Below are 26,341 nucleotides of genomic sequence, written 5' to 3'. Positions count from 1 at the left end.
AATTCCACTGGGGAGTACACTGTGGAGCAGAGCCGCTGTTAGAACACATTAAAGTGCAGTTCAACCAAAACACTGAGGCCATCCTTTAGATAACAAAACCCTTGGCCTCCAGCCCAGCTTCTTGAAGGCTTACATGTTGAAAAAGGCACGAATAAACAACACAATTAGTTATTACCCCAGCAAGCTTCCTTTACAAATGTTTTATGGTTGTTGCTAAGTAACTCGGTGTGGTTTTGGTTTTGGGTGGGAAAGTCCAGTTTATTGGGTTTCAGACTGGACAAATGGAGAGTGTACAGGAAGATCTTGTATTTCTCATCATTTTATTCAATTTCCATGGAGACAGTGTTTACAAGCCTCTCAATGATAAAAGCTTGGTGACTCAGTTGGTTCCTGTTCAGCAGCTGAAGACTTCTACACTGGCCCCAGGTCAGAGGGTGACAGAGTGAACCCTGAAAGCTGTGAGACTGGACTTATTTGAAACCAACCTTTTGTCAGTTAAATCAGACTGTAAATGGCTCTAGGGATGTTAGTCAATCCACCACTTTGATGCAGACAGAAGTATTTCTACCACTTATTGACAGATTGATATGAAATGTTGACTATCCCCAGAGAACAAACATCACTGACTTTGTTGACCCCCCGATTTCACCTTTAGTGCCACCAGCAGGTTAAAATCTTTGGCTTTTACTTAAATCTTTCAACTGTGCTATGGTATGCCATTAGGTTTGGTGTAGATACCAAAGATAGGCAGAGGATGAACCCTATTGATTTAGTGATCCCCTGACTTTTAATCTAGCGCCATCATTATGTCAAATCTTTCACTTATTCTGTGAAAATATCGCTTCAGTTTATGACCAAATACCTGAAACCTAATGACATTCCCAACATCCTCAGCTGTAATTTTTGTTTAGTATGAGTCAGTAAATGTTAGGATGCTAACATGCTAAGCTAAGATGTGTTGAAATGTCACTCAGAGCACCGCCTCACAGAGCTGCAAACACGGCCGTAGACGCTTAATCTTGTTTTCTCCACCTTTATTGCCCAACTTCTCTGTTGTCAGTGAACATGACTCACACCCGAATCCCGTGGTCAGTTTATTTCTTGGCACAGCAGCAAAAACATTCTTTGCAGCCTGTCAAGCAATTAATCAGATTGCCCCTTTGGCCTATGTGATATTTTCTAGGATAGTTTACAATGGGGGCCCTTAATAATGTCTCCTAATAAAAGGTTTAAACATCACTATCAGTCATTGTTTTTTATGTTAATTGTCAGTCTCAGCTGACATGAATCAGTTTATCTGATCCAGAGTCATCTGATAAGAGTCAGATGTTTGATGGCATGAAATCTGTGCATCCTCCATCAGTGACACCAATTAATGTTCCCTATGCATGTTCATCCAATACATATTTTAACTAACTAATTAGTTGTGTTTCAAATCCCAAACAAATCTCAATTTCCTTTACAAATCAATGGCAACATACTGGTTTGCAGTTTTAATATATTCACATCAAGTTGCAGCCTCCTTTAAAAAAAGGACACTGGTTGTACTAAAACTAAGTTTTTATTTTCTCTGTCCAGTTTATGATTCATATGTCTGTCACGTGGCCTGTACAGTCCTTAAAAACAAATCTTCTTGACAATTTCCATCTTTTTCTGCCAAAAAACAATATAAAAATCCTGAAGAGTGCAATAAAGGGTAACATTTCTTGGCTCTTGACTCATGCCACCGTGTGACTCACTGAGGCTTCAGTGTGACACTGTGACGTCTCCTCATGCAAGAATCTGCAAAGACGGAAATCTACCAGACAAATGGAGAAACGGCTCCGTCTTCCCCCCTCCTTCAATAAAAGTATTATCTGCCTGGGTGTAGGTTTAACTCCTGGGTGTGCAGGGTTATAAACACATGGGCCTCTTCTGATGTAGTTTCTGGTAATAAAGATCAGTAGTAGGAGCTTTGGTTCACGATAACAACATGTTAAAAATAGCACCAGATTTTGCTCTCTGGTCGCCCGTGCTGACTTATTCTGGTGGTTTCTTATGCTGCATCAAATTTCACCTCAGGTGCTACATGGCTGACGTGTACAGAACATGCAGAGTTGTGTCGATCATACCATCTGTGCGCATGTTTTTCTAGGAAGAGACATTCTCTATTCAACCATGATGTTTTTCTATATGTGGCTCACATGTAGGATTCATTATATTTGGAGCAGATGGAGAAGGCTGCAGGTGGTTGGACATAAAGCTGATAACATGAGCTTTGTTGCAAGTAAGATGTGTTTTTTATATATATATATATATATATATATATATATATATATATTTTTTTTTTTTACTTGAATTTGTCCATTCTATGCAATTTCCTTTACTAATAATTGGCTACATTTCAATGGGAAATATTGTGCTTTTGCTCCACTACATTTATTTGACAATTTTGTTATTTGTTACTTTTCAGATTCAGATTATAAGTATAAAATATGATCAACAAATAAGTTGTGAAGTAGTATCGTATATCAAGTTATACCCAGCAGTATGAAAAGTTTAAATTAACCCCACCTTTACCAACTACAACGTTCAAGTGATGTACACATGAATGCATGACATATAATAATCCAGTAATATTATATAGCCTACATTATTTTGAAAAAAGAAACTCTGTATAGTGAGTACTTCTACTTTTGGTACTTTAAATATATTTTAAAGGTGTGTACTTTTACTGAAGTAAAACCTTGAATGCATGACTTTTACTTGTACCAGAGTATTTCTACACTGTGGAATTGATATGTTTACTGAAGTAAAATATCTGAGAACTTTTCCCACAACAGAAAAATATTCAACAAGTACAGCAAAAGTAAAAGTACTTATAATGCAGCAAAATGGCCCCTGTTAGTGTTATGCTATTATACATCATACTACTCAATTATCAATCAATATTATTATGGTTGTTTTAATGTTGGGGTGAAGGCTAATTTGCACACCTTTCTATACAGCGAAAATATTACACAAACTGATCACATACTATGTGTTGAAAATCTTAATCTGTAAAGTAGCAACTACAATTGTCAAATGTGGAGCAGAAGTATAAAGCAGAATACAATGGAAGTACCAGAGTAAATGTACTCGAGTTACATTTCACCACTGCGTCTGAAAATATATATAAAAAATATGATACATTACTGTACTTTAAACTACCAGTCAGTGTATAACGTGGGAATTGGCTCCACCTCGACCAGCTGCGAATTGAAAATGCTGCTTACGCATTACACATCACTGGTAATAACCTAATAATATATTGTATTTTACTACAACACCGATATGAGCCATTTATTTTGCATAATAAGCACTTTTACCTTTATTTAACTACTTTTTGCCTATACTGCCATACTTTTAATTAAAAAAAAAACTTTTTTCCTCCACCACTGAAGTAATCCACAATCTCTATGGTTTACTGGATGTTATAGTGTGCTCCTACCACACAGTCTATGATTTTAGCCATAACTGTGTTGTATTCTGTGATGGACAGACCTGCACATTTGCGACCTTGTCTCCGAGTATTGATACCGTACGTCCTCCCAGACGACGGAAGACATAACTCACTGCTGCTGTCACTGCCAATATCCTAATTTGCTATTAGTTAGGGATTACCAGGAAAGAGAGAGAGTGGTAAGCCCATACTTAGCCAGAGACTGACCTGAAAAGTGTTGGCTCTCTCTCCCAATCCCTCGTATACACCACTTTTATATTTCCATGACTGAATATAAAAAAAAAACAACAAACAAACAAACAAACAATAAACAATACTGACACACAGCATAGAAGTGCAGTATATTGTAGTTTTAGTCCTAGTTTGGCACCACAGAAAGCCTGCGTTTACATTTCATTAGACAGTCTTAGGACTTGGGCCAGTGTAGTGCAATCCCAGCCAGCCATTATGTAAGAAATGGCACAGCAAAGACAACACACACACTGAATTAAACGACAGGTTCCCGCCAAGAAGATCTCTTTATAGGATTGTCTTTAAACGAGAGGGGTTCAGCAGCCAGCCGCTTTCACCCACATTTCCATCTCATGTCATGCACATACCAGGCTGAAGATGCCTATAAAGTTTCCTAAACTCAGATTGCTGCTCAACCTTATCAACCAGGAATTCTGTTTATCTTCCTGCTGTGTGTGACAGTCAGATGTTTACACTTAACATAGCCACGGTAATATGGGATTAAGCCTTATATGCTCCCTTGAAGTATTAGCAGCCGGGACACGGACAAGCAAGTGAGCAGTGGTCTTATTAGTCAGCTTTGACAAAGACAGCAGGCTCTGTGAGAAAGCTGAGTAAATATATCTGGCCCTTGCTTACACAAATCCCAAAAACATAGCATCCCTAGCTGCAGCACATGTAATCTTAGTGGATTTATTCATCAGATAAATGTCTTAGTGTTCATATCATCCTTCATTATGTCTCTATCTTGTCTGTATGTTTGTGTACAGTAAAATGCTCCACCTGAGGTGAGTCACAAGGTTGCCGGTAGAGAACACAGCCAGCTCTGCAGAGAGATAGAAACAGCGTCTGCATGTGAGACAGGATTACACTGTTACCATGTGACTGGTCTGACCTTAGACAGACCTCTAACAAAAGACCGGCTAAATCTATCCAGGACAACAACCTCTGGCCCTGAACTCTTCAGTGTAAACAATCAGACGGTCCTCTGTCACTAGATGCAGCAAACCTGCTGGGAGGACGACAGATCGTGACCTTGGAGTTATGAGCGTCTGTATCTGCTAGGGCTTTGATTTTGTGTTTTAGTAGCTGACACAAAATGAAAGTATTAGTTAGTCAATGGGGTTATAATATCAGATATCTGCGCACAGGCAACAACGCAGATCAAAACATTGAATAAGAAACATGTGGAGATGTTTCTCTGTTAATACAATGATGCTTTATCTTACCTTGTACTATTTTTTTGCCTGGGCAAGATGTATGGTTGTCATTGTCAGTGATACACTATCGTCATTGTTCGTCTGCTGCCAGTGGCGTAGCACAAAAATCTGGGCCCCTTACATCTGCAGCCTCAGTGGGCCCCCTTCCACTTTTCACTAATCCATTTATAGTTATTATTAGTATTTATAATACATTTAGAAGATCTGCAAAATCTGAAAACTCAGCATGCTTCAGTCCTCTATTCTCAACATAATGTAATCACTGTTAAACTTCCTACAATGAGGAAGGATTTCTGTATTTCACAATAAAACACTGGAATCATGTTCAGTGGCAGCTGGCGCTAAAAGATTTATTATAGTTATTATAGCACAGATTTATGATAGTTTTTTAATTTTCATTTCTTATTAAGTTTTCTGGTCTGATTTTTTATTTCAGTCTAGTTTTAGGAGTGCATTAGTAGTTTTTGCTATATAGTCGACAAAACCATTGTTTATTAAAGATCACATATTATGCAATTTTCTACACCTTCAAACCAATCAAAAAACACTAATGCTGCCCAAGCACCGGCCAGAAGCACTGCAACAGCAGCACACAGAGTCCCATCCTGCAGCCAGCAAGCAGGTAACAGTGTGGAAGTGATTATGAAGTGTAAATGCACAAATTAAAGTAACATAAAGAGTGAAGTGTTGATAATATAAGTCCAAGTGAAGTCTTGCTTGAGTACTGCTTAGTGTTTGGAGCGAGTTCATAGAAGCTGCCAGTATTTAGGTTTAAAAACATGGCGTTTCCTCGTGGACAGTGGGCAGCAACAGCTAACGTTAAGTCAGTAGCCAGAAGCACTACATGAAGAAAACTAAAAAATCTCTCCTGCACATTGTTTTTGGCATCAATATAGCGCGGCACAAACACAAGTTGTGCAAAAACGATTATTCTGAAGAGGATGTGCCGATTTTTTGTCACCTCTTCATTGTGCTTTCTAATGCCAATCCTGTAGCCGTCACCTAACTAATGCTAAGCCTGCCAAAAAAACTTAGCTTCAAACAATTGTCAAGATGGCTGCGGCTACTTCCGGTCCAGCCCCCGACGTTGTCCACAACGTTTCGGTGCCGACACAACAGGGATAGCAATAAAAGTCATTACTTACAGCATCCAGCAAGCCAGCCGCGTTGGTCATGACAACAGCGGGAGATGCCCCGAGTGTAAGCCCGTCCTTGATCACCTGCCTGCTCCTTAATGTTTAAATTGGGCTGGTCCGGTACACGCTCTTTTATCCTCTTTTTTCTTCCAGTGTGCGTCGTGTAAAATGATGTTTCTATACAGAAATAACAGAGTTGTCTTTCGGGCCCACTTGAACTTGTCATCTTCTGAAAGCTCCGGTCTATGGAGCAGGAGTGAGCCACAGCCTCAAATATGGAAATCCGTAGAAAACTGTCAAATCATGTTAAAAGAAAAACTTAAAACAATTACGATTGGCTTCTTATAAAAGAAGGGGTGTCTGAGGGCCAATTACAGGTCAGGTTACCTGCTCTCCAAAAGTTTGAGGAAACACATACACACATTTGTCCGGCGCCCCAGCTGGCGGAAGTATACAAGAAGTATACAGTATTTATATAAAACTTAAATAAATACAGTTTAAAAAGGGGTTAAAAATAATAAGGTGGATTCAGGGTGAAGTAGGATGAAATAAAAAAAATTGACTTAATAAATACTTTTTCTTAATTCATTTATGTTTAATATGAAAAAGTCTTTCTCATCTGCATAATTGGAGACGGAGCGGCGCCCCAGCGCCCCCTATTGACCAGCCAAATCAATGAAATGGACTCTAAACATGATTACTGCCTGTGAGAATTGTAAAAACTAATGTTTATAATTATGTTTTACAATTATTATAACGGGACTCTGATAATGGTGATGTTTTCCCTGCAGGCATGCCTACTATTGTAATTTGATACAAGTTAGACAAAGCTCTCTATAACCTGTGTGTGTTCAGCTACTTTAGATTCAAGGATGTTTTTTTGCACAGTTACAAACAGTGCGCGTCCAAACTTGCATTTTTTTTTCCATTCACTTTCCTGTTTCCTGGCCATTTCACCCTCAGGCGTCAGAAAGCAGTTGTCCTGCTGACAGAGCTTTTGTTCTCTGCAGGGTGAAACAATCACTGAAACTCAAGGGGACTTAGTGGCGACTGACACAAACTGTTGCTTCTAAGGCTAATGAGGAAATATGCAAGTAAAAGCATGCACAGCATAAAAATGAAGAACAAAACAATCGTTTCTTCCCTCTAATTTAATTTGAGTGTATTTTCCTCACGAATTGCAGAATGCTTTCCTTTATTTCTGGTTCAATATAAAAAACAACTCTTGGTTTGGTATTTCTTAACATTACATGCCTCACCTCCTGTTTTTGAATCAATAATACAGTTAAAGTTGATCTTGAAGGACTATTCTCCATCTTGGGACACTTCACCTGCAATACATGACATACAAACACGTGGCTGTGCCACCTGTTTGGCATGGCCGATGCTCCGGATTAAGATAACATTGAACTACAGTGAACCATATGCACAGGTCTTGCTGACATGTGCTCCACTGGCATAAATTAGAAATATTTTATGTTAGATGATGATGTTATAAACTATTAAGACCAACCTTTTGGTTTGCCAGATTGTGAAAACTCACTTTGGCTTGGCATGGTTAGGCTATTAACCATTAACCATAAATCTATTAATTACAGCTTATGAACCCCTTATAAATTGTGCTTTTTCAGAAAATGGCGCCATGCTTATCTTAAACAAGCTTTACCAGTAGTATGTTAGACATCACATTGAACATACGTGCGAAATGTTTCCTGTGCTTTTGCATATCATCGTCAAACTTTGCAAGTGAACATGTAAATGCCTTGAGGGCAGACTGTGAATGCTCATTGATTTTGCCGGTTATTATCAGTCAGCGCGGCTGTGAGAGAATCAGGTGAAGGGCAGACTGAGGGCGGCTGTCGCTTTAAGAAGTTGTTGCATGGAGAAGCTGGTGATTTTCCACTCAAACTGATATTAAACGCGCACCAGCTCATAGAAACAATGATCTCAGAAAAATAGATGATATTGTTTAACTCAAGAGCAAGGAACAACAGGCTGCATAGTAAAACTAGGAGGACAGGTAACCCGGCATCTTCTTTACATAGCAAGTCAGTAAATGAGGTTGATAATGTTTTTATTTTAAAACTGCAAGAAAAGATGTGATAGACAAAACTGTAATATGAGCTTTTAAACTGTGTTTTTAAGGTAGTTGATATTTTTTATTTTGCTTTATTTTGACATGTTATTTGTCACAGTATTTTAATGTTGGACTGTATACATTAAGATTCATTTTATTCTCTAATATAAACTGATCACACTTGCTATTCTTTTTCTTGATGACATGATGCTGAGTCCTAATTGTTTCCTCGATGCTGCCGCTGTAGAGAGAGGGGGATCCTGCGTTTTAACCCCGCTTTAAAAACATCTTGAGTAAATACTCTCTCGGTTATAAAAAAAACAAAAACAAAACAAAATGCAGCTCTGGCCTTTGAACCCGGTTTCCTCTGTTTATAACTGATAAGACCTTGTTTCTGTTTGATCATTTTTGGAGGGCTGCTGTGATGCGTTCAGGCGCGCCCGGGCTTCACAGTGACATGTGATGTTTTCGGGGTGGGTGGGTGGGGGACCAGGCTCCAGGTGCACTTTCACTGTCAACAGCACACTGAATGAATGGATGACTGAATGAGGGTCTGTCATGCACTGTAAGCCTATAGAGGTGAGTCTGCTGAAGTAGGTCTGATGAACTAATACGTTTACTAGCTTATATCTTGTGCTTGCTGGCACATACTTAACCTACTTCTTCTGTCTCCGCCCAGTACAGTGTATGATTGAGTGGCATGTGTCCTTTTATAACCCCAATCTGCCCTCTCAGCAGGATAAAAGCTGCTGCTAGAGCTGAGAATAAAGTTCCCAAACTGGGTTTGTGAGGAACTCCCTGTAAAATAAGGAGTGGTTATTTATATTCACAACAATTTTACCTACTATCGATTGCGAACATGTAACCTTCCCAGTTTATGGTTTAATATTTTTGTGTGAAATGAGGTCATAATATAAAAAAAGAAGCATTTGGAAATATTAATTTATTGTTGCCTATCCATTGTTTTCAGACTAAACCTTGTTAAACAATTAACAAACTAAAGCTCATTCAAACCTTCGGACATATATTTTTTGTCTGCTAAAATAGGAGATAATACTATTGTCTTTCTAGCACTGCGATTTCCTAGATCCATGTAATATTTCTTCTCAAAACAGGTTCACATACACACATATCTGCTCCTCGCATATTTGATTATCACAATGTGAGCATCGATTTTAAATCCAAGGCAGAATAAAACCTAAACTTCAAAAAGGAAGACTGAATGATGTAGTTGTGGCTACAATTTACAAAAATATAGATCCAGTCTGGCAGTTTAATGTCGCCTTTACTCAACAATAACCAAACCTTTTTTCACAGGGTTTCTGTGAGTTGTCTAAGTTATAAACAAATAAACACAAGGTTTTCATTTTATTAAGGCGAACTGTTTGATTTTATTCTTTTTTAGATCAGCCACATGAAACAGGCTTTCTTTCTATCTCTTGCAGTGTCTGTCAGAAGTTACATAACCAAAATAATACACAGAGCATGACACGAACCAAAATATGGCATAGTGCAAAACTAAGAGGTGTGAAAGGTGTGTTTGTGTTTGTGTTTGTGTTTGTGTTTGTGTTTGTGTGTGCAGCTTGTCATCAGCTGATTCCCCCCCCCCCCCCCCTTTTCTACAGTGTAAATCCTGCAGAGGAATTTATTGGTTTTTAATTGACTCTTAAATGCCAGACTTTAACGGGCCATTGTGAGCGCTCAGAGTAGTGAATGGTGTCTAAACAAACCATACACAAGCAGGGGAGACATATTCCCTTATTAGGCATTGTTATAAGCTGATACTGTACTGGTTTACATTTCCCAGATAACAAACCACATGTCATGAGAGAACGGAGGACAGTGATTCACAATGTCCCGCATACCAGAAATTATCACAGCATACTCTTGAATAAAAATAGTTTTCACACAAAGATGCTTGGAAGTGGCGTGGTGATGTTATGAGGGGCTTGTTATGAAACCGTGCTTCATATTTTAGTGCTTAGTGGTTAAGTGTGTGTAAAAGAAAAAAGGAGTACAACTTTCTATTCTGCCTTCAGTTCATCCATTTGTATCAGATCATAATTCAAGACCAACCCCCAGTATTGAACCAGCCCAGCCTTTCTCTTCCACTGACTTGTCCTCTGTGTCTCCAGCATGAATAAGGAGTGTGTTGTGTGCTTCTGTGACACACACACACACTCATCCCCACCACTTGGCTGTGTGTATGTTTGTGGGCAGGGAGTAGTGAGAAGTGGAAATTTACAGTCTCCCACGTTGGTACCTGAGTTGTCTGTCACAGCGAGGCTACGTCCAATCTCCACTTTGGATTTAATTGTCTTTAGCCAGGGGGCGGGCCCTGCTGTCAGCTCCACTTCTTGTGACCCGTGTCGGCATAAAGGCATTCAGTACAGAGGAATGGTGACAGCTGAGAGACAGGAACGCTATACATAGTCGCAGCCATGAAGGAAATGTAAGTTTTCTGAATTGCTTTGCTGAAAATTTGAGTATATTTTTCAGGGTTTGCATGTGTTCGGTGAAGTTTTTCTTTAAACATTTGCTTAAAGATAGTCAGATCAAAGGCAGATTAGTGCTTCAGTTGATACTGTAGGACTTGCTTTGTATGTTAAAGGTTAAATAAATAGAGAAAGAGCTGCAAATAGATTTCATTGTTGTCTTTGTGATTCATATTGATAAAAAAAGTAGAAAAAGAGTCAGTGATTCTAATTGAACATCAATGAGGATTTTAGTATAAGTGATGTGCCAAGATGTTTTTTTTATTTTTATAAGGTTCAGGAATTTCTGGTGAAGTATATCTGGGTTATATCCCAAGGACAGTTTGCCTGAAATCTTATCTGACGGGCAGGCAGCGTCCTAACACCATGCAGCCAGGTGAAAGCATACGCTGAGCAGACAAGAGTAGAAGAGGGGAAGAGAGGGGATAAAGAGAGAGAGAGAGAGAGAGAGAGAGAGAGAGAGAGAGAGAGAGAGAGAGAGAGAACAGCATGAGAAACAGAGTGGGCAAGAACTGATCCAGTTATGTAAGGAGGAGGTTTGAGAATGGAAAGTGGTTCAAGTTGACTTGTCATGCATAACAGGAAGAGAGAAATCCTAGAAAATGATGGGACGCAGTTTTTCACACAGGGGGATGGAGGAGTTGTTGTTCAAGCCTTAATTAAGTAAGGAGACACATAGTTCCCAGTAGGAATGCGAGAGGTTTCAGAGTCTTCTTCTTCATGTAGTTGTTGGCAGAAATGCCCATTCCTGAGAGATGAACGCTGCTATTATTATGATTGTTATTTATTTTAAGTTTTTTATTTCTCAACAGTTTTAAACTTTCTTTTCAACAAAAATAAAACCTAGATTAATATTTTGGAGAGTTGACACTTTTCTGTATAAACTGTTCTTTTTTTTGAGCTTCTGAATTTATTTTCTGTCCCGCAAGAGTTAACGAGAAGTATCTCACGTTACTCTGAAAGCTTCCTCTCTTAACAAAAGAGGACACCTACAAATGATATCACAGTGTGCAATTAATTATAGCTTTCTGATTGTTCCTCTTTTGTTCTTTATTGCAAGCCAGCTGGCAGCTTAAATCACTTTCAATCTTGACATGTCTTACATAGTTATATCCTGTCATTGGGTTTCCTCCTCCTCTTTGGCTCATGCAGGGAAATGGGATACCTCGATCTATAATAACAAATCCTGTCTTTCTTGGAAAGACGGTTTACAGTGTAAACACTTTGTGGACTTAAGCTGTTGTGTGAGCAGCCAGGGCTTTGGGATTGCAGTGGGATAGCTTCCTCTCTAAATTTGGATTACGGTGGACTGACCTGTCGGTGATAAAGTAGCACAAGAGAGAGCTAAAAGAGAGACTTTCTTTCAGGTTCAGGCGAGGTCTTAAAGGCGTGTCTCGTCTCCGAACATTCCCTTCCCTTTCCTTTAGTGACAATGTGCCCCCCACTGAGCAGAGAAATCCACCCTGAGACACAGAGTAAAGTTGGAAAACAGGACTACATGTACAGCTAATGAAAAAAGAGCACTGATGTGAATGTGCAGATTCTGTCATCCGGTGCTTTTCTTGCAGTTTGAGTTCTGTAGCAGTTTGCAGTATGAATATAAAATATATATGTTTTTACTTGAAACCAAAACATTCTGTTATCTAAAGCCCGACTGAATGATTGGGGCAGATAAAGAAACACATTGGGTGTTCTCCCTGTTTACTGTATGTTGCAGAAAAAAAAAAGTGTGAGACTGGTGGTTTTGATTTTGCTCCATGTCTCAGCGTAAATCAGCTCCACGCAACATATCTCCAGTCTAAATGACCTCCACGCATCAGTTGTTCAGATTAGCAAGATTAGCAACATAGTACTGTATATAATGTACTCACACAGCACGCTGTAACGCAATCAGGAGACAGCATTAGCTCCCTAATGCTCCTCTCTATCTGTGTCTTATCCCTCTCACCTCTCTCTGTCTCTCTCTCTTTGTCTCTGTCTCTCTCTCCATCAATGTGTCCTTTTCCTTTTTGCCGTCCACAGCATGGCACAGAAAGAGAAGCTCCAATGCCTGAAGGACTTTCACAAGGACACCCTGAAACCTTCACCAGGGAAGAGCCCAGGCACACGGCCCGAGGACGAGGCCGAGGGCAAGGTCCCTCAGAGGGAGAAGTGGGCTAGTAAGCTCGACTTTGTCCTGTCTGTGGCCGGAGGCTTTGTCGGATTAGGAAACGTCTGGCGGTTTCCTTACCTTTGTTATAAAAATGGTGGAGGTAGGCAGAAGAAACACAACAGATACTCAACAGTCAAAACATGTTGTCGTGATTGTAGCAAGAAAGGCTGATTCCTGTGTCCGTCTTCCAGGTGCTTTCCTCATCCCTTACTTCATCTTCCTGTTTGGGGGTGGCCTGCCTGTGTTCTTCCTGGAGGTTGCACTGGGCCAGTACACCTCTGAGGGAGGGATCACCTGCTGGGCCAAGCTCTGCCCCATCTTCACTGGTAGGTCAAAACACATAGACACTGCTCATATTCACACACAGACGCAAAAAATAGAGGTTCTGCACCGCTGCGTAAATCTCCCCTGACGAGATCATTTAATATTTAATGCACAGTAAAAGCCTCATTTGTCCCAACAAGGATTCTGCCTTGATTGTCTTCCTGTTTCAGTTCAGTATTCATCATTCTGACATAATGTTGTGCTGAAGCCAACAACAACAACAACAACAACAACCCCTCCTCACCACCTCAGTGCAATTGGACAAGTCTTACACCATTAGGCTGGTCTGTGTTGTGTAAACTACATTAAGCAGCAAAGCGAAGCAGGAGCTGAACATTGAGAGTACTTAACATGGAAAATCCTGGAGGACGAATGATATTAGTTTACTCTAATGCTACTGTGACCCAGAGGTGGAACGTATACATACATACACACATTACCATAAGCATTAATATGCACGTGCAACAGCCACATGCTTGAAGGCTCCGAAACATAAAATCATCCTTGGATTGCAGATCTGCTGTTTATAAAGGATAGATGAGTTCTTGGTTGCCATGGAAACAGACCAGCAAATAAATAAATAAATAAATAAAATCAAGTTGCCTAGCAATGGGTACAATCTCATGCAGCAGGTCTGCATGAGAATACCATGATCATCTTTGTTGACATGGAGCTGCAGTTTGGATCCACTTGTTTTGTTTAAGCTTACAGGATATTATAAATATTTTATGTCCTTGGTGACAGTGTTGTCAGGGTGGGGTTCTCTCACCGGCCTCTTGACTTGAGATCACCATGAGCTACTGATACTCTAAGTAATGCCAAGGGTCTCTCATTGCTGGTGCAGCCCCCTCTACCTTTGAGTGGCAGCTGTAGACAAGCACTGAGGCACCGCTCCCTCAGCAGCTGCCACGACGCCCTTACTCATGTTCACGCGAGTAACGTCACATGAAAAGAGAGGAAACTGTGCGGCAAACGATCTCTAGCAGCTGCCGACGGTTCTCCGCTATTCAAGGAACGTTGGGACTGCTGTCCGTCCATCTGGCGCAGAGTCTGGCACAGCTGAGAAAGTCCACAAGTGGCCGCGGAACCGGCCAATCGCAAATCTCCTCATTGTTCCTCCCGCCTTCACATGTTTATCACACAGTGGATGCATGACTTAACTCAACACACATCAGCACACTGTAGACTACACACACATACAGACACACACACACACACACACACACACACACACACACACACACACACACACACACACACACACACACACACACACACACCTGTCAGAGCATTGACTTGTCTATCAGTTTGCATTCGGTATGTGGGAATGAGGAGGTGGGGGTGACAGAGATGATGAGTTTAAAAATACCCTGAAGCAGTGAAGGAGAACCGGGGATTTCTGTGTCCAGGTTCGTGGCAAAGTCATCTAAAAATAGCAAACAACACTAAGGACATTACAACAGCAGATAGTAGAGTCAAGCTGGGGAAGTTGATTAAGAGTTGGTTGTAATAGCCTCCTTTTAAAGTTGCTCAGCACTGTGAAAGGTGTTGGATGTGTAAATAGGCTGCTGTATGCTAACACGTTATCATGTCCACCTAAGAGGTGATGATACTGTGTCAGTGTTGTATTGGCTGCTCGTTTTTGCTGCCCCCATCTGGTAAGAGAAAATCAGATGTTGCGGGAGTAAACTAAGGCATCATCACACATTGGTAAAATGTGTCATTTTTAAAAGACAATAAATCATAATACTGAGTTGGCTGATATCTTGAGCTGACGTTGCAACCTGCGCTCTCTCTTTCTTGTCTCCAGGTATTGGCTACGCCTCTATCGTGATCGTATCTCTACTGAACATCTACTACATCGTGATCTTGGCCTGGGGTCTCTACTACCTGTTTCAGTGCTTTCAGCCGGAGCTGCCCTGGGCAAAATGCAAGCAGCCGTGGAACACAGAGCACTGTGTGGAGGACACAGTCCGCAAGAACAAGACCCTTTGGCTGGCAGCCAACATTACCAACTTTACCTCCCCCGTCACCGAGTTCTGGGAGTGAGTATTCACTGACAGCATGCCTAATGGACACACACACACACACACACGCACGCACGCACGCACGCACACATGAATACACTAAGGTAACACTGCCTCTCTATCTTGCTTGCGTAAGTGTGTTTGTACAGGCACAATTCCTGCAAAAGCCAGTTTACTTTTGTAAATGTGCTTTTTGTTCTCTGCCAGTTTATTATAAACTGTATTTGCACTGCAACTATTATATGTTACATGCAGCTCAAAGTTTGACTTTAGTTGTCAAACTGAACTGAAATACCAACTGGAAATCCCAGTGTTTTTCATGCCCATTTGCTTTGTTGCGTGTTTGAATTTGATGACAATTCATCAAATAAATGTTCTCAGCATGTTACTGTAGTGTATTCAGACTAGCAGCAGAACAGCAATGAAAGGCCAAATCATGTGCCTGTTTGATTTACACTTTTATGGCCTTCTTAATTAGTGTCTTGTTGTCATGGTCTCCCATCAGCTGCTTCCTTGGGTGTGTTTGAAAATCTGCAAGATAACTTCTACTGTTTCAAGTCCCACAAACTACCATTAACCTTTGCCTCCGTATCCTCTGCAGACGCAATGTCTTGAGCATCTCCTCTGGGATCGAGGACATAGGGCCCCTGAAGTGGGACCTGGCCCTGTGTCTCCTAGCAGTGTGGGTTATCTGCTTCTTCTGCATCTGGAAAGGAGTCAAGTCCACTGGGAAAGTGAGTGCTGAGGCGTATACACATCCTGTAGTTATTGTGTTGCCTGGATGCTGTTTGGCCTTTACTCTTTACCCCGACATGTTGGTGACAAAACACTGTGCTGAGAGAAAACCCTCAGGCTTGGAAACAAGGTTGATTTAGTTGATTTAGAGACACAAGCCTCTGTGCTGTCCCAAAAGCTACTTCTTGGCCAGACTTTCTGTCGGCTGTTAAGAGTTGATTGCCACTCCTTAGCTCCCTCTCTCTCGCTGTTTCTGTTAGAGGGACAGAAACTGGGCCTGAGCCAGCAGGAGGAACTGTGTGAGGAAAATGATTAACCCTATTAAGAACTATATGTGGGATTAGATCTATATTTAACACAGGGTCCATTGCTGTGAAAAGTGTGCTTTAAAAGGATTACCCATAATGTTTAACCAGATAACAGTTGAAAAATGAAGCCTTTATTCCGTGACTGCTTCGTGCTTTATCGGGCGTGCGCGTCTCAAACCCCCATCATGACTTCAGTCTGCTTCGCTGTTCACAGATCAGGGCATAACAAGAACAATGTTTCTTTTGTCCAGCAGTTGGAAAATATGAGTAAGACATGAGAGCTTAAAAGAGAAGTAGTGTTTATTCCATTATATTTCAAGGTTGATGTGTCATAAGTCTATAACTGTTGTTTAGTATTTTGGCTAATAATTCCTTTGTCCTGTCTAGGTGGTGTACATAACAGCCACTTTCCCCTTTGTGATGCTGATTGTGCTGCTGGTTCGTGGCGTGACCCTGCCTGGGGCATCTGAAGGGATCAAATTTTACCTTTACCCCGACCTGACCCGCCTACGGGATCCAGAGGTACGATTGAAAACTCTTCTGCTGATTTCACTGTTACAGCTCCCTGCTCACACGTCTTTGAGATGATCATATCTGTCCGCGGGTATCAAAGGAATAGTTTGACATTTTGGAATAATACACGTATTTGCTTTCTTGCTGAGAGTTTGATGAGAAGATCGATACAACTCTCATCTTTAATATGAAGCTGCAGTCTGCAGCCGGTTAGCTTAGCTTTGCAGAAACACTGGAAATAGATAGCTTTGCTCCGTCTAAAAGCAGCAATAAAATCCACTTACCATCTCCATGTTGTACCTCACGGACAAGAGAGCGATACCTTGAACTGAACTGATTAGATTTTGGTGGTCAAAGGTCTGGTCACTGTGACCCCAGAAAACATGTTTTTGGCATTTCATTTGCTAATTATGATGAAATACACTACTATTTGAATCTGGACAGACTGCTACTTGACTAGTTGAATGAGGGATATAACCACAAGGCAGTAATTCCTTTCTTTTCTCATGAGTGATTGAATTTTCACTCATGATTAAATCATCACCCACCTCTGCAACTCCCCTCAGCTCTGCGGAGCTTTGTAGCATCTTTCATCTCATTGCTTTGGTTTTATGGCGTGCAGAAACATGACTCCAAATTAAATTAATGCTGATGTTGCTCCATATTTGCTGGAAATCCAACTTAAAATGAGATGACATTTTAATGTTGTGCTCACAGCTAGTTTATGCTTCTGCCAAGTGGCCAAAAAAAATTAGTTCATCAAATTTTTGCCTTCTCGGTGTGAGCAGATCACTTGTACCTCTAATTAGCTGACAGTCAGGAGTTGATGATAGAATTTAAAATTTCAACACATTTCATAACAGGTTGACGTCATCTAATCTGGAAATCTCTGTGAAAATGAGTGCACCTCTTCCTCTGTCTCCTCAGGTGTGGATCGATGCAGGAACCCAGATTTTCTTCTCCTATGCCATTTGCCTGGGAGCCATGACATCACTGGGGAGCTACAACAAATACAAATACAACTGCTACAGGTGAGTTGTGTCCGCTGGGGGGGAGTGGGACTGTGGTAGTGACAGCAACTCGTGTCAGAGACGGTTGCGTGAAGAAAAAAAAAAAAAAAAAAAATGGGAACTTCGGTTCCACCTGTGTTCATTAACAACCTCCATGACATATGTGTGACATAGGGACTGTTTGCTGCTGGGAGGCCTCAACAGCGGTACCAGTTTTGTGTCTGGCTTCGCAATATTTTCCGTCCTGGGCTTCATGGCACAAGAACAAGGGGTGGACATTGCCGATGTGGCAGAGTCAGGTACGAGGGTCCAAGGTGATGGCAGCAGTGATGGTGGGCGCTGTTGCCAAAAAAAAAGAAAAAAAGAAAAAAAAAGCCAATTGGAAACTCAACAGCAAAATTGAAATGAGGAAAAAAAATAATCAAGTATTTGTTTAAGTCTCGGAAACGATGATGCTGAAATGTAGAGGTATCGGCAATTGCATGCTCCTTGAATAAAAGCCTCAAAGAAACAGAATTGTTACTTCAGTGTGAAATACAGTATGTTCCACCTTTTTGAGGACAGATTACATCGCATTGGTGATGTAATCTGAGGTGCTGTGTGTCTTAACTACACAATGAACTGCGGTGGTACAGAGCTCCTGTACTGGGCCATCATCATTATTACAAGTGCTCAATGGCACCTGGTGTCCTCATGTGCCGCATTCAACCTGCTCATGCAGTTTAGTAGCTTTACATCTTTTTGACCAGGAGACATTGCTAAGAAGATTGGCACCCTTCTGTATGTGCACTGGCACCTTGAAGTGATATTTCTGCACTGCACTGTAAAGTCCAGTTCTGTTAACAAGCTGTGGATCTCCTGAGCGAGGTGGACGCCACCGGTTCTGTTTCTGCCTTCCTTTATACTCTATGTGGACTTTGGAGGAGATGCGTCTTCTTTCAGCATGCTCGCTCTTTCAGTTCAAATTAAGCTCTTGCTATCTTTAAGACTGCAGCCGTGTGAAACCAGTCTACGATTGTATGACAATGACAGTAATTCTGTGATGGACATAGACACACATTGAGTATACATACATATTCCATCATATATGAAAACACTCAGTCAAAATTCATAAATTCAAACTTTTTTTTTTTACTTTTTTTTCTTTTACAGCTGTTCAATTGATGCTGAGGCTGTTGTTTATATGATTGCTGACTTTGTGTCTCATGCTCTCATTGTATCCTGTGGAACTGGTTCCGCTGCTTTATTTAGATTAGATTATTTTAGATTAGATCCCACTTTATTACTAATCGACACAGTTAGTACCAGTACAACAAGCTACAGTTTAGCATTTTACAAGACAGTGCAAACAGTAACAAAAGTGCATTTAAAGATCCATAATGAATAATAGACTAGCTATAATAATATAGCTTTAATACTGTATGTGCAGTATGAACAGAACCTCATAAATAGAGTGGTCTGTTTGTGTTGTAGACAATATAAACTGAGGGCAGGTATGTAATGCACAGTTGAATATAGTTATTGATATTTGTCCTGCAAGTAAACACACACACAGGACACCTGTAGCATGAGAAAACCCACTAACCGAAGACTCTACAATCAGTCCAGCTAAATTTATCACGTCTTTTAACTGTCGGATGAAGTAGATCATATTTCCTGTAAATTATTGGCAGTGTCAGACCCTCCTCAGCCTCTCTAGCTCAGTATTCACATTTATTTTTTTCCGATCCGCTTACAGTATGTCGTCCAAGCTGAAATCAGATAGAAATGTTAATTCTGTGCTCTGCCCCTTGTCCCCATCCCCACTCTGTTCTCCTTCCAGGTCCCGGCTTGGCCTTCATCGCCTACCCTAAAGCTGTGTCCATGATGCCGCTGCCAACACTCTGGGCCATCCTCTTCTTTATCATGCTGCTGCTCCTGGGCCTCGACAGCCAGGTCAGTGTTCCCACAGTGACTCTGCTGTCAAGCTATGTACAGAATAGCCGTTTGGTGTAGTGCCCATTAATTTCACACTGACACCCCCCTGGTCCCCCGGGTTAGTTGGCTCCTGCCACCCCCAATGTGTAAAACACATTTAGTGTCTTCTCCAATCCATATCTCATGTCTCCAAGGTATCAGATAACTGACAGACAAGTAATGCAGCCTGTTCCCACAAAGGGATTTTACCACCACTCTTGACTGCACTGTGTGGGGGATTATAGCCCCTTTAATGCTCTGTAATGCCACAAATTAAGGTTTTAGAAGTTGATAGACATTTGCCAAACACTTATTTAGAAGAAGTCATTATAATAGCTTGCAGGCTATTATGTAGCTGTGATAGGAGGCAGAGCTTTGATTAAGACGAGATAATCTATGTAGACAAAACAGAAGTGTACACTGTAGGGGTTCTCCAGCTATATCACATTTCCTGCCTCCAAGTGTAATTCTACTCTTGTGCTAACTCAGTCCTGCACATAGCTGGCAATTCGTTTCAGCGAGCTGCGAGATCTGGCCAATACACTAAATTTGAGCACATGTAAATAGTGTGGCTATTTGGAAATGTTGCCAGTGACGGCATGTGTCTGTGTCTGTGTGTGTGTGTGTGTGGGTGTGTGGGTGTGTGTGGGTGTGTGTGTGTGTGTGTCTGTGTGTGTGTGTGTGTGTGTGTGTGTGTGTGTGTGTGTGTGTGTGTGTGTGTGTGTGTGTGTGTGTTTGTGTGTGGGTGGGTGTGTGTGTGTGGGTGCATTTTATGGCCATAGATTTCATGCAGATTTGTAGTCCTGAATGCTATATATTGTTAACATCGCTCACACACACATGCCACTGTTATGTAAGGGGTTTTTGTTCGGTCTTCATACAACAGTGGAGACAAATGCCCTCGGTGCCTAAAGACACTGTAATTTGATAAATGGGAACAATTTTATAATTTATAATTAACAGTGATTTTTTATAGTCAATTTGTTATGGCATTATGCAGCTTATGAGACGACACAATGAGGAGTCACAAGGGAGCAAGAGAGACACAGACGGGGAGACGGAGACGGTGATTTCACTGTCGTTTTGTTTCTGTTGTGTCTTGGTAGCAACAAACCAGTGTTGCATAGAAGCCTTGTTTAAATTCTCATTACTGCCCAACAAAGACAGCTCTCATTCTCTAATCACTGGTTTGCAGATGGGGAAAAAAAAGAGCAGCATGCACACAGGAAGAGCCCTGATTGTTTTTTGTTTTGTTTTTTTGTTCCTCAGAACTTAATAGCTGTTTTTGTCCCCACAGTTTGTTGAAGTGGAAGGACAGATCACCTCTATAGTGGATCTGTATCCATCTCTCCTCAGGAAGGGTTACCGGCGAGAGATCTTTATAGCTGTGATGTGTTTCATGAGCTATCTCCTGGGACTCGCCATGGTAACGAAAGTAAGTTCACCAACAGTCTCATTCATCGAGCCCTCTGCACTCTCACTTCTGCCGCTCATCCTGTTTAGAAAAGGAAAAGACTTCTGTGCATTCGGATCAACAGCAGAGATAACGCCACAGACTTTCCACTTGCCTGTCGGCTGCTGCATTGTTACAACCAAATATGGCTTCCTACCACATTCACCACTCACATCCTGTGTGTCTGAATGGAACAAGCTGGAATGCTGTTTTCCGTTTAGCAGTTAACTGTTCTTCAATGACGTCTCAGCACCTGTTGAACTCTGCCTCTATTGGTAGAGTGCCAGCATTCTTCTGTACCCCTTTCAACACCCCCACTCTGCTTTAATGCCCGTTCTATCTCTATGACTCTCTTTCTTTCCACACACACACCAGAGAGATAATTAATGCAGTTTTCTGTCTTTTCTTTTTCCAGGGTGGCATGTATGTGTTTCAACTCTTTGACTACTATGCAGCCAGTGGTGTGTGCCTTTTGTGGGTTGCATTCTTTGAATGCATTGCTGTAGCCTGGGTTTATGGTAAGTGGAAACAACTCTGGTTGATAGGTTTCTGTAGTGTGTGTCGTTTTTCAAAGTAATGATCCTGAAGAGTTGGGGGGAAAAAAAGGGCACAAATGATCTCTATGGTGGTAAACAAAGGTGTCCTTGTGGTCCTTTCAACATCAGTACTAAATAAGTTTAACTGCATGCAGGGGTGTGGTGAGGGGGAGTAGGGTGGTTTACTAGATTGTGATTGGCTAGGCCTGGATCCCTCCCACCAGATTACACCCCATCATTATTAATGAAGGAAGAATATTTATTTCTAAAGAGAAAAACCTAATAGGAATTAAGTCAACCGTGCATTTTCCAGTAATAAACTACTTAACTTAAAATGTTACTGTTTGTGTCCAGCTATCTGATTCTTTGAATTACTATTAATCAGTCATCTGACATCATTCAGCAACCGCTTTATCCATTATACACACAGAAAGGCCCTGCTATTAAAAATAATGTCCGGTGATTGCCTGTAATGATGCCTCTGTAGTTGAATCACACAGAAAGTAGCACCTCTTCACAGTGACCTTTGCAGGCTCTGTGTCCTAATCAATGTGGTTCCCAGCTTGGGAACTAACAATGTTAGAACAGTTTTGGATATTTTATATGACAGATTCATGTATTTTGGTCGGTCTCTATGCTCTTCTCACTGGTTTGAAGTGTGATTATATCAGTTGTAGGTGTATTTGCATTTGTTTCCAGGCTACTGTCAATCAACTGCTCAAACCACACACACACACAAATTGTCCTAATGAAGTAGATAAGTAGAGTTTTTTAAGTTGTAAACCCATGATTAATGAAAACCCAGATTTTTTTTATAGTCTTTTACTTTAAATGTTGATTGTATTATGTGTAATGTTAGTTAAAAAGAAAAGATCAACCAAAAGAAGGAATAGTCCTTGACCAGACCTGATGTTAAAAGAAACTAAAACTGAATAAAACTATAAATTGATAACATGTACAAAGGTGCATAATAACGACATCAGGCACACGTGAAGCACAGAAAACATGACCCATTAAACAATGCAATAAAACCAATAGTTCACTACAAACAAAACAGGAACCATGAATATTGACCTAGTGAGCTAGTTTTAACTGACAAAGCAGAGACTGTATGTAATATAAACCATATGATAAGTGGCCCAGTGGAAATATGTGCTGCAGTTTATAGCAGACAACAGCAATAAAGGGCCTGTAAACCTACTAATTTCCTATGTTAGATATGAAGGTCACTCTACAACAGCAAACAATAACACATGTACCAAAGAGACTGATGATAACTTATCTTACAATAAATATTCTACCGACTAACAAATATGGAAGCACTAATGTAATTCTTTGCTGTCTTTGTGTTGGGTAGGAGTTGATAATTTCTACGATGGAGTTGAAGACATGATTGGCTACAGACCAAACGCATGGATGAAATGGAGCTGGACCATAATCACTCCTGTCCTCTGCATGGTGAGAGCTCAGTCATTTTATTGTGTCGGAGGGTTTGGAGATACTGTTGTTGATGACGTGACATGAATGTTGATAGTTGAACTTTCAAGGTCACAGGGAGGCGTACAACTTGTACTAAAAGCAACATGTGTTTGTTTCCTAGGGCTGCTTTGTCTTCTCTCTGGTGAAGTACAAGCCCTTGACCTATAACAAGGTGTATGAGTACCCTGACTGGGCCATCGGTCTGGGCTGGTGTTTGGCCCTGGCCTCCATGATCTGCATCCCAATGGTGATGGTCATCAAGATCTTACAGTCTGAGGGACCCCTGATCGAGGTGAGCTGACACAACCCTCAGTGCCTTTAAAGAAATAGTTTGGCATTTTGGGAAAGACATCTCTCTGTTTTCTTCCCAAGAGTTAGATAAGATGAGCAATACCACCCTCATGTCTAATATAAGCAAGAGCCTGGAGATGGTTACCTTAGTTTAGCATAAAGACTGGAAACAGGGAGAAACAGCTAGCCTAGCTGTAGAAGAAATCACCTACCATAACCTCTAAAACTCACTAAGAGGACACAGTTCAGTGCCATATTGTAATTATTAGACCATAAATGTAATCTTGCTTGCACTTGGTCGGTTGGCACAAAACATGCTAGCACATTAAATTGCTACCCCCATGGGTCACATCGCCTTGTTATTAGCATGGGGTTGCCAGGACCCCAGGCTAGCTAATTGCGCTTCCTCCATTTTTGATGCTTCGTAGCATAGAGACGTGTGTGTGGTGTCAACTTCCTCCTAAAGAAATAAGTTACCCTAGCAACTGTTTCCTCCTGTGTCCGGTCTTTATGTTAAGATAAGCTAACCTGCTGTTGTCTACAGACGTAAGAGCGGTATCAATTTTCTCATCTAACTCTTAACAAGAAAGCTGCATATTCTCTAAAATGTTCAACTATTTTTAATGCACTAAAACTGAGTGACATGTTTTAACATGTGGTACCAGTCAAAAATTTGGACACGCTTTTCACATATTCACTTGGATTCACTTGAATGGGAAAGTTAGTTAGTTTTTTATTATGACTTCAATTATGTAACATAAAACAGATGTGCTACATGTTGAATTCTGATGTCTGCCATTTTAAATTTGATAACTGTCACTTTGAACCCTAAACTGCCTCAGTTACTGATGATTATTAGTCTAATCTCTCATCTCCTTCCCTCAGAGGATCAAAGCAGTGGCAGCCCCGGCGAAGTCAGGCGTGAGCTCTCGCCCGAAAGAGTACAACTTGAAGGGCAGTGAGCTGACACAGCCCCTGGACCCAAACGGGAACAATGGCTTGATCAAGCCCACCCACACCATTGTAGAAACAATGATGTGAGCGCTCTCTGTGAGAGGAATAAGATTGATGTGCTTTCTGTGTTATTATCATATTTGCTAACTTTGATAATGGTAGGTTTACATTGTCCAATATATACACGTTAGAGATACTCTGGTTTGATTTCTATGAAGAGAGTTATATATTATTGTTGTAATTTTTTTTTCTCTTGTAATTTTTTTTTTTTTTTTTTACTATATCAATATTGTTGATGTTACAATTGTTGTTGCTGTAGTTGGCACTGATCTGAATTTAGGCAGTATTTTGAGATAGAACATGTTCAATGTTTACTACCTTTCTGTTGATTCCTGGAGGGATGGGGAATTTGCTTTTTTTTTGTTTTTGGTGTAATAGAAGAAAAGATGAAATTATCACTTCTCATAACATCTAAACACAATTAACCATGCAAAAGGTAGAAAAACATCTTAACACCCTCACATGATTGTGGCAGTTGCATTGCCCAAGATAACCTCTAATCTATTGCTGTTGTTGTTTATCCCGCAGTGAAAATGAATGTACCTCCGCTAGCAGCGGAAGCGAGCCACCCACATCTCTCAGAGTACATATCTATAACATGTTCAGTGGCGAAATGTATTTTATAGAGTTAATTTAGCCTGACACCCTTTAAGTTACAAGTTCAACAAGGCCTTGGCCAAATACGGTGAGAAATGCATTCATAAGAAGATACATCCTAAAAAAAAACTGAGATAAAAACAATGAAGAAGAATAAACAGTTAAGAAAGAAGAAAGAAGGAGAAAGGGGAAGTGGCATTTTTAGAGTATTTGTACACTGCCTGTGTGACTACCATAGTCAGTCCCAGTGCATTTATTGAAACCTCTCTTTGCACTTTATATGTCGTTTCACCTTTATTTTAGTATTTGTTTTTATTGTTGCAGGGTATTGCAGTTACATTTGCAACATATTTCAGGAGGAAATATTTTTAGCTTCTAACTTTTTGATATTGTAAACTTTGATATACAGTATCTAGTTGTCTCCATGCTAAGACAGTGAAGAGTAGAAACCTGATGTCAAATATTCTGATTCAAAATTAGTAGTAGGACCTGTGAGAACATCACTAAAAGTAAAAACATTTTTTTCTAAACAATCCTGACAGCTCTCTCCATTGTGCTCATTTCAGTAGCAGAACTACCACTGGATTCTAGTTTCTAATGTTCACTTTAGACATTTGTATGTAGAGTTTGAATTGTTTGTAAATCACATATGCCTTTTTGTAACAATTTTATACTGTACATCATATGAACATCATCACTGATTAATTGTTTTACTGAAAACTCAGCAATTTCTTTTCTAAATCTTGATTACATTGTGAGCGTGGATTACATTTTTCAATGTGCAATATTCATTGAAGCAATGGCATTCTCTGCTCATTCAAAAAGCATCAACAAATTCAAACAACTCGTACAGTTAAATGCAAAGTCAGAAGGAATCATTATCCTGAAGCATGTGCAGGAGTCACCACAGTACTGTGCTGCTTTGTCCATAAAAATCATGTGCTACTTGGAAATTCAAGTGTACCAAAGTATTTTTGTCTCACAGTTGTCCCCATTGAGATGCACATTGCATCATTCTATAGAGATTACAAATAAACATCTTTTTCTTTGGATTTATTTGTGTCTGTAATTCTTCTCCTCTCAAAATACTTTTAGGATGCCTGTAATGATCCATTTTGTTGAGACTGTCATAGAGGTTTTCACTAATCTTCATATTTTAGCAGTGAGGTCATAGTTAGTGATGGTGTTGTACTGGACAACCCTTTTTGATATTAGCAACTGTGTGTCAGACACCATTAATTTTTGAATAAGGTGGGAAAGTACCCAAAATGTGCAGACAATGGTGTCTTGGTGCGACAGTCAGGTC

At 40.5% G+C, this 26,341-nt stretch overlaps 1 protein-coding gene across 2 annotated transcripts; it reads left to right on the top strand.

Moving 5' to 3' along the window:
• The first annotated feature begins 7,932 nt into the window (after window positions 1-7,932).
• On the top strand, window positions 7,933-26,087 carry LOC130175520 (sodium- and chloride-dependent taurine transporter-like). Of its 2 annotated transcripts, none has more exons than XM_056386065.1 (14): window positions 7,933-8,088; window positions 12,663-12,892; window positions 12,984-13,118; window positions 14,927-15,161; window positions 15,745-15,877; window positions 16,574-16,708; window positions 17,627-17,730; window positions 17,884-18,008; window positions 19,532-19,644; window positions 20,963-21,100; window positions 21,534-21,636; window positions 23,012-23,112; window positions 23,255-23,425; window positions 24,310-26,087. In XM_056386065.1, the coding sequence occupies exons 2-14, from the start codon at window positions 12,664-12,666 to the stop codon at window positions 24,463-24,465; spliced, it is 1,878 nt and encodes a 625-aa protein (XP_056242040.1). In that variant the 5' UTR covers window positions 7,933-8,088; window position 12,663; the 3' UTR covers window positions 24,466-26,087. The 2 variants fall into 2 exon arrangements, with proteins under 2 accessions (XP_056242040.1, XP_056242039.1); XM_056386064.1 differs by lacking the exon at window positions 7,933-8,088 and adding an exon at window positions 10,387-10,597.
• The last annotated feature ends 254 nt before the right edge of the window (window positions 26,088-26,341 follow it).

This window comes from Seriola aureovittata, chromosome 9, assembly GCF_021018895.1.
Source record: "Seriola aureovittata isolate HTS-2021-v1 ecotype China chromosome 9, ASM2101889v1, whole genome shotgun sequence".
NCBI lineage: Eukaryota > Metazoa > Chordata > Actinopteri > Carangiformes > Carangidae > Seriola > Seriola aureovittata.
Note: the sequence above shows the minus strand (reverse complement) of the source record. Positions and strands in the feature narration are given on the sequence as shown.